Source organism: Pezoporus wallicus, unplaced genomic scaffold (assembly GCF_028554395.1).
Source record: "Pezoporus wallicus isolate ANWC-B61680 ecotype Strahan unplaced genomic scaffold, APGP_CSIRO_Pwel_v1 contig_8366, whole genome shotgun sequence".
Classification (NCBI taxonomy): Eukaryota; Metazoa; Chordata; class Aves; order Psittaciformes; family Psittacidae; genus Pezoporus; species Pezoporus wallicus.
The window spans coordinates 124,216-133,455 of record NW_026642977.1 but is presented as its reverse complement, the minus strand read 5'-3'; the positions used below and the strand labels follow the sequence as shown (position 1 = coordinate 133,455).

At 44.3% G+C, this 9,240-nt stretch overlaps 1 protein-coding gene across 1 annotated transcript in view; it reads right to left on the bottom strand.

Moving 5' to 3' along the window:
- Positions 1-377: 377 nt before the first annotated feature.
- Positions 378-9,240, bottom strand: part of LOC130592252 (zinc finger protein 423-like) — a 108,987-nt gene continuing 100,124 nt past the window's right edge. The window contains exons 3-4 of the mRNA XM_057396461.1: positions 1,817-1,948; positions 378-585 (exon numbers count right to left, since the gene is read on the bottom strand). Coding sequence (XP_057252444.1) covers positions 449-585; positions 1,817-1,948 — 269 coding nt within the window. The 3' untranslated portion in view covers positions 378-448. The remainder of the gene's footprint in view (positions 586-1,816; positions 1,949-9,240) is intronic.

The window sequence follows — 9,240 nt, the reverse complement described above, 5'->3', positions numbered from 1 at the left end:
TTCTCACAGTCCCTGCATCTGCCTTCCAAGACTTGGGTGGTGTGGTCAGAGCCTTTGCCAGTGAAGATGGAGGCAAAAAAGTCATTAAGGACATCAGCCTTCTCCAAAGCTAGTGTAGCCAGTTCTCCTGATAGCTTCCAGAGAGGGCACATGTTGTCCCTAGTCTGTCTTTTCTTTGCAATGTAACTATAGAATCCTTTCCTGTTATATTTCAAATCCCTAGCAGAGTTTAATTCTAAGTGGGCCTTAGGTTTCCTAACCTGGTCCCTAGCTTCCCGGACAACATCCCTGTATTCTTTCCAGGGAGTGAACAATACACCCAGAGAGGCAGGAGGAGACTGAGAGACTGTTTAAGGGCAGAATAGACTACGCCAAGGATTTTCACCTGTTCTAATTGCTGCACAAAGGTGATGGTTGCACAGAGAAATCAATGGCTTTAGGTTTGCTTTTAATCCTGTTGTAAACATACCTGAAGTTCTGTTTGAAAGAAGAACTTCTGCGGGCACTGGGAACAGTCATATATTTTATCTTCCTGCCCATGGACTGCAAAGATGTGCTGCTGCAGTTTGTTTACCTGTACAAAAACTGAAACAACATAGTACAATTAGTTAAGATTGTTTCATATAATGCATCTTGCTTCAAACTGCCCTTTTACAATTGTAAAGACTCTAAGAAGTCCAAGGATATCTTCCAGAGAATGTCAATACACTCTGTTCAGCAGAATTTCCTTACAAGTAGTCAATTTACAGTCTTCAGACTGGCAGACATCTTACTTCTAACAGACCCTATATGTTGTATGGATTTTTGATATTTCACATGAAGCTAATGGATAACTGGAAGAACTCAGTCATGAGACCAAAGAGAGGATGTCACCCCTCCTGAGGGGAGCCCTGGGCTCGCAGCAGGTGCATTTTTAATGCAGGACAGCCAGCCCAGGAGAAGCCTTGACAGCTGGGGTCTGGAAGACATGTGGCCCAGAACAGCATTCCTGGCAGCCATGCAAATCTGAAAGGGCAGGCTTGTCACAGTTTTTAAACCTTTTAAATGGGTTGTCCATTCAATATAAAAAAATATCAAGAATTAACATCAGAAATGTCACAGCATCTACATTATGATTTTGAATCAACAATTATTCTGACTTTATCAAGTGAAATTTGGAAGTGAAACAAATTGAACCACAGGTTTTAGATGGTTAAAAATGTATCTCATTTTACATGAATGATCATCAGCATCTGAAAATAGCTTCTTTAGTGGAATTAAACACATGCACTCAAAAAGGTGTTTTAGAGCATGTTTCAGGAAAGGATGAACTAACTCCAAGATCACACAAAAAGCAGATTCTCAGTTTGTGTGCCACCACAAGTAAACTGGGCTTAAAGAAACCTCTGAGAGAGCAGCTGGCAAAACTACACAGTTGTACAATTTGGTCTTATCAAGCCTTTACTCACATGAGCCTCACCACCATGAGTGAACTGTGAACTATGCAGCCTTTACAGTGTCCTTGCTCAGGGGAATAAGGGCTTGCAAGAGCAGGTCCATACCATGCAAGTCCTGCACTTGGAAACACATAGCAACTCCAAGACACAAGGTATAATTTTAAAGGGTTTGAACTGTGCGGCAGCACTGCTTGGCATCAGACACTACAGTGGTGCTCTTCAGAGTGAGCCTCAGTTTCAGACAGAAAACACTTTGAACATTTCTAAGCACAGTACTTCTTTTTCCCAAGAAAAGGAATACAGCATTTTACAAATCCTCTGAGTGTCATTTCTGGATCTAGCCATGGATGCTGAGGCTTTTCTTGGCCTCCTTATCTTACCTGTGAAACAAACAGGGCATTTGAATGTGCCTCCCATCCCCTCAAAGCTGTGCTCAATCAGGTGACACAGGAGCTTTGCCGGAGAGTCAAACATCTGGTTACATAGCTTGCACTCATGATTGATGCCTTCCTCTGCAAGGTTCAAATGATACAACTTGTTAGTGACAAAGCAGATTAGTATCAGGGATGCAGCAACAGCAGTTGGCAAGAAACACCCGTGCCGGCACACACAATTTCATTGACCCACAGACATTGCTGTGGCTCCAGCCTCACCAGAGAAGCAGGCCGAGATGCTTGTGCGAGGTATGCAGGTGTACAGCCCAAACCACATGTAGGGGCAGTGATTTTCAGTGGTGATGGAAGCAGCACCATGATCAACCCACTAGGAGCCCACATGCCTGCTCCCCAGGCTCCTGACGACACTGCACTACTCCGCCTTGCATCCTACCACAAAGGGAGAGCATCCCTGCTCTGGGGATAGATTATTAAATAGCCAAACAGCACTTGAATTTAACAGTGTGAACTCTGCCAGCAACACCAAAAGCGGGCTGAAATGCAGACTACACTGCAAAAGTACAGGAGAGGAAGAAACTATCAGAGAAGAGCAGGAGCCCAGAGCAACGTCCCAACCTTAATTTTTATAACTCTTGGCTTTTGCAAGGTGAAGAGAGACCACTGAAAGTATTTAAACTACATTTGAAAGTGTAATTTCCATGTCATATAGCTTAAGCATTGAATACACAGGGCCCATTTTAAATGCCCCTATGTTCTAGCTAATACATACGGAAATAATAATTACTACTATTGTTTCAAGCCTACCATTTCTGTAAGATAATACATTTCAATATTTACTAACGTTTATGGTTCTGGGTGCAGTTGAGTCTTTTTTTGAGGTACCAAAGCCATATTAAAGCAATTTTCATACATAAAATTAAACACTCTTTTAATTTTCTTGAAGGGAGGGAGTTGTAGAAATTTGGACAGCACAATGTACAGCTTCTAGAAATCAGAAAAGACCTAAAATTAAAAAAGTGGTTTCTGTAAATAATTCCTGAAATGTGCCCTTCCTTCACTGTGGCAGCACATGAACTTCTCATGAAAACATATTTTTAAAAATTAAAGAAATTGTCTTTTGATGTACATTCATTTTTATTTTTATATCTTCAAATACCACCAAATTCACTTTTTAGCTCCAAGATAGCTAAGAAATGTGAATAATGCACGCCTTCAGAAGGCATGGTCTGTCGACGGCAAGAAGAAGCAAGACACGCCAACCCAATATGGGTGATAAGCAAGCTTCTGCTTTATTCGTGTCGCACATCGCTTATATCCTCGTGGTGTTAGCTACGCCTACGAGTGACAACAGTATTGGTTAGTTCTACACGGCTTCCTTTACATTCTCCTCCCACATCCGGTTTCCAGTTACATGTGAGGCCTACACTTTGCTTTGCTCGCACAAGGCCTCTAAGGATCCATGGCCTTGCTCTTGGAGCCATTCTGCAACAATTCCCCCTTTTTTCTTTTGTGAGAGCAAAACATTGTGGGTCATTCTGTTCACTTGCTTCATTAAAAAACTATAAGCAAGTCTAACAACTACAATGATTAAAATAACAATGATACATAAGCACAATCCTTCAAATAGCAGTGTTTTTAAGCCAACCTGTAATGCCCCATGAGGACAAGCATTTAGTTATCCCTAGGTCATTGCTCACTTGCAATTGCTGGGTAAGCTGAGCCAGGGTTTTCAGCTGTGCGTGTATCAAATTAAAATGACCAGAAAGATGCATACAACACATTCCATCAAACTTTTCACATCCATGTCCCTGTGCCAACAACCAAAAGTCTATAGCGGCTCTGTTCTGCAGTGTTGCATGTCTCAAAGAGTCAACATCAAACAACAAATCAGAAATTGCCTTCAATGTAGCATTTGTCTGCTTAGCAAGCCAGCAGCCTAGCTTGTTTAACTGAGCCAAGGCCCCGGCTGAAGCACTTACAGTGATTTGCCATATTATGATTGGATACATGTCTTGAAGACCCTTAGTGACTAACATATAATTGGTTAAACACAGGTGTGAGAACTCAACCTTGAAAGCTTGCCAACAGTCCACAGTTCTCATTAACTCAGTGAATTCCAGCTTCTTCTTATCTTGCTTGCTTAAGCTTCTTTGGGCCTCTCATGGCCTTGCTGTATCTTTCAGGATTATTCAGAGTTTATGTACCAATTATGCATTCTCCTGTGAGAACACTGTCTCCACATCTCCCCCCTTTTGTTTTGTATCTAGTAACAAGTCGCTACTACAGCAAGGCACACACAAATTTACATTAGCAGAGTAACTATTACAGGGTGCAGCAGCATGTTGAAGATGCTGATGGCAGCAAGGGACTAGCCAAAGAAATTTCTTACCAGTTGAATTCTCCCACCCTCTTAATTTGTTCCATCACCTGCTTTATAACACAACCATTGTATTAGAATCTTTCTAGCTTTTGCCTTAGCATTTTCTAGCAGCTACTGCAAATTTCCATACTCTAACATCTCTTTTACAAGTGACAAATCTATACAATACAAGGTGTAGTTTCTTATTAGCAACTAGCTAGTAAATACAGGTGGTTTTATACACAAAATCCCAACCTCTAATAATAGCTACTTTACAAGCACACATATTCAGGATGTTACTTTTCAGTTGCCCCCAAGTGATGTTTTGCAATCATTCTATTTTCTCTTCCTCTATCTCATTCTGCTTGGGGTATTCATGGTCATCTCCTGTAGCTGAGGCATCAGGTTTTTCCATTCATCTGTCCAGCTCATGGCAAGGCTTGACAAACTTTGCAGGCAGTCGCCATGGACCTGTAGGCAGGAGGACACAAATGTAGCACCTCCTCCAGGTTATCAGTTCTTGAGAAGTAGACAGGTTAAACTGCATATTTGCAGCATCATTGCTCTTCCCCCCCCCCCCCCTTTTTTTTTTTTTGATCCCTGCAAAAGCCAGCCTGCTGGGCAGCAGCTACAGCTGCCTGCCTGCTTCAGCAGCAACCATAAATACCTGCCGGCAGCCGCACTTCTACATTAACCCTTTCATGCCCAAAATGTTAAACAGCTACCCGTTGAAAGCTTTTACATGAACCCAACAACAAAAAATACACAGAACACCGTCTGCCCTCAGTGCACACACACACACACACGCGCGCGCGCGCGTATGGGATCCCACAAGCACACTCCACACAACTACAATAGTTGAAGCACAAAATCCAGACAATCATTACTCCCACTACAGTTCCACGTACAGAACGTGGCACAAGGACCCTGTGGAGACTAATAGGAAACCAGCTCCGAGAAGCATCATTTCAGTGCGAGGTGGCAGGCTCAACCTTAGCGGGCGTCCCCTCAGAGGCTCTGCCTCCCCCACATCGTATGAAGCTTGGGCTTTTATACTGACCAAAATGCACACTCATTCCAACACAGGTGGCCAGCCTGTGCTGGAAGAAGTGGCCAGCAGTATCTACAAAGGTCTCCAAGGGTTGATAGAAACCTGGACATACTTATATTTACCAACTTCTAGTACATGAGTATCACAGAGAAACTGTATGGGCTCCCTCTGTCAATCGCAAAAAAATCATAACATATACAGCTTTGAGTATAAGAGGATTTTAACGCATACGTGGTCACTGCTTGTCAGGCCTCCTTAACTATTTTGAGATCAAAAGCTTCCCACTCTTTAGCCCCCTGCTGTGTAGTAAACACAGGATATGCAGAGAGGCCCACTGCAGAAAATTCACCAGTAATAATCGCATCTTTGATTAACCCGTGCCAACAGTGCGCAGGATTTTTGCCCCCCGATACCTCTCCCACCCCCTCCCCCTGCTTGCCTTCTTTAAGGAAGGGGTTTTACGGAGGATAAGGTGGAGGCACTGATGGAGATGTCTCAATTGGAGTCTCAAGGCCTTCAAGCTTTTTCATCAATTGTTGCAGCTGAGCGTCTCCAGGGCCAGTGAGTAGTTGCTGATGAGCTGAGCAGACCGACCTGGGAGACGAAGAGTCAGAGTCTGGAACCAGAGGATATAAATCTGGCTCGGATTCAGGGGACTTGGGGTCTGATCCTGGGTCGAACTCAGGGTCTCCGTTGTTCGCAGCTATGTCTTTCTTGTCAGATGTCTCTTGTTCGGTATGTGGCCATCTGCAGACCTGGCTCTTGCTTTTATCGGCTTCTATTAGACTTTCTCTGTCCTTTCCAAAATCCCTACTTTCGGAATCCCTCTGCTTTTCGGAACTCAAGTGTGGTGGCGGGGGAGCAGAGTGTTGCACCTCCTCCACTGCACCTTCTGATGAAGAAGGAGGGGGGGAAAAACCCTGTGCTCCAAGCACAGGGAGCTCCCCGCGAGTTGGAGGAAACGAGTTGTAATCTTCCAGTGGGTTCAACCGACCGGGGACGTCTGTTCCTAGTTTCTCCGTTGCTACAGTGGCAGTTTTCTTTTCCACCTTGTATCTTTTTATACAATTTATTACTTCTCTCCATGGCTTAACCAGTTTCTTTGCCGTTTTATCATCATCAAGCATTGAGTCAAATAATTTATCACCAAACTTTTGCCACTCACTCTCCTCAAAAACTGTATTAGGACCTACAAAAAATCCCTTAGCCTTCCCTACAGCCACTAGACCTGCTAGCTGCTTTAGAGTCTCAGGCTTAATTCCCCGCTTTTCTAAAAAGCACTGTAATAAATCAAGGGCTACCTCTCGGTCCATTTTCTTGGCCAGCCTATTCTTTTTTCCGGATCGTCCTCTTCTGGATCATCCTGTAACCTCAGTCTCCGGATCGTCCAATACTGGATCGTCCTCCCGATGCAATTGTATCTGGCTCGCCTCAGCAGCGGACTCCTTTTGGTCAGTCCAAGCACCGGGGTCAGACACACCACCGCAGTAGCACTGCCCACGCTCCCCGGCTGCTGCCGCCGGTGCCGCTCACACTCGCCATTCCGGGGCCCCGTTATCCAGGGCCCTGTTTTCCGGGTCCCCATTATCCGGGGCCCTGTTTTCCGGGGCCCTGTTATCCGAGTCCCTGTTCGGGCACCATTTGTCGACGGCGAGGAGAAGCAAGACACGCCAACCCAATATGGGTGATAAGCAAGCTTCTGCTTTATTCGTGTCGCACATCGGTTATATCCTCATGGTGTTAGCTATGCCTACTAGTCACAACAGTATTGGTTAGTTCTACACGGCTTCCTTTACATTTTCCTCCCACATCCGGTTTCCAGTTACATGTGAGGCCTACACTTTGCTTTGCTCGCACAAGGCCTCTAAGGATCCATGGCCTTGCTCTTGGAGCCATTCTGCAACAGTGGTCTTTACTTACAATTGCTTTAAATTAACTTTTTATTTCTTTAAAGGGGCCAAACAGGGAAATTATTGTTTTGTACAAGTCCTTTGGTACTCTCAGGATCCCAAAGCCCTTTTACAAGGCAGGCAAATGGCAGGGCTCTGTGTGCGGGACGTGGGGCACAGCCTGTGCTCGGGTGGGTGGTGACTCTTGCGCAGTTGCACCTTGGCACACTTGCAGGTAGAGGTAATTCCCAGAGCACACAGGCCTTGAAGGGCCATCTACACAGTGTGAAAAAGAACAATTTAAATAAAAAGATCTCCAGGCAGAGCCTTGTGCAGAAGAATGTGCTGGTGCTGAGCTGCTGGTGACACCTTGGGGCTGGGTGCTCTCTGGAAGCCTGTTTGGCAATGGGTGCTCTGCAGTGGCATGCAGGGTGAGAGCAGGGCGCTGACGGTGAGAGCTGGCACTAGAGCTGCAGTGAGGAAAGTGGGATGGGGAGACATAAACAGGCAGGTTGGGAAGGAAGTAAAAAGAGAAAAGGAAAGGGAGTAGAGAGTCAGGAACAGAAAGATGAAAGGGGTGGTGGCTCCACAGCAACAGCTCCTTGAATTCCCTGGGCAGCTATAACAGAGGACTGGGACATGTCTAGGATGCAACAATGTGGAGACAGTGTTCTCACGGGAGAATGGATAATTGGTACATGAACTCTGAATAATCCCGAAAGATACAGCAAGGCCATGAGAGGCCTGAGGAAGCTTAAGCAAGCAAGATAAGAAGAAGCTGGAATTCACTGAGTTACTGAGAACTGTGGACTGCTGGCAAGCTTTCGAGGTCAAGTTCTCACACCTGTGCTTAACCAATTATATGTTAGTCACTAAAGGTCTTCAAGACAGGTATCATATCATAATATGCCAAATCACTGTAAGTGCCTGCAAGAAATAGTATATAAGGAGTTAAGGCTTTGTAATAAATTTGGCAATTGCTTGATCACATTGATCGTCTCTGCGTTGTCCGTGACTCCTGCATCAACAATGTATCAGTTGCATTTCTAATTATAACTATATTAATGACAGTATAAAGGTACACATTAACACTGTTGTGTACTGACATGTTACCACACCAATAAGAAATAGGAGATTTGAACAATAAAAATCAAGATGGCATTGTCTTTACCATTAGTTAAAATTTCTCTCCAACTTGATTTAATAAAGCAAAATTTTCCCTTATGGAATAACTGCAATAGTCCTAATTTGAGATATTGTGTAAAACAATCTGATGCTCATTCCTGACAACAACATGTACATCCCGTACTATAGCTTCCCAGACCAGTAAATTTCTACTCCACTGCAGCAAATTAAGGCAATAAAGGGGAATATCTTTTCTCTACTTAGATGTACACGAGTTAACTGCATTTGTAATGAACTTTGAAATACCATGATTAAGTGTAACAACGCATTAATATAGCGCGTTCACACAGAACCTTCTCCTCTCCATAGATCATAAATTTTGTGAAATTAAATGGCCTGTGTTCTCTAATTATAACAGAAATTGGAATGAACACAGGGAAATAAAATGAAAACTGCATGGAACTATTCTGTTTATACATTAATTTCCCAGTAAGTACGCAAAGGGAAAAATTTCTGACATAAGAAAAGCAGGAGCTTCTCCAGTAATTTTTTCCATGTGGCAAGGGGCTGGGAGAAGGGTAGGATGACAGTGATAGATACCTCCCTCCAAAACAAAGCCTGCAGAGAACCACTTTGACCCCTCGCCTGGCTGGCACCATTTCATCACTGGTTTGCATTAAAAACAATCCAACGATGGAGGTAAAACCAAGGTCTGAGAATACAATGCGACTGCTCCGAGGGGATGGCAAATTTGCAGATGCTCACATTGGATGAAGATGACATCTGCTGTACAGGTGACATTTCTTCCCCGCCATTGTTGCCTAAGCTCCTGACCTGCTATACAATCCATTTGGACCACACTGCTCCATTACAGCTTTGTAATTAATCCCATAGGACACAGACGAGCCACCCCAGCTGGTGGGGCAGCTGAAGGGTGAGGGGACCCCGTGCTCCATCGTGGCATGGGCCAATGCCCCAGTGATTA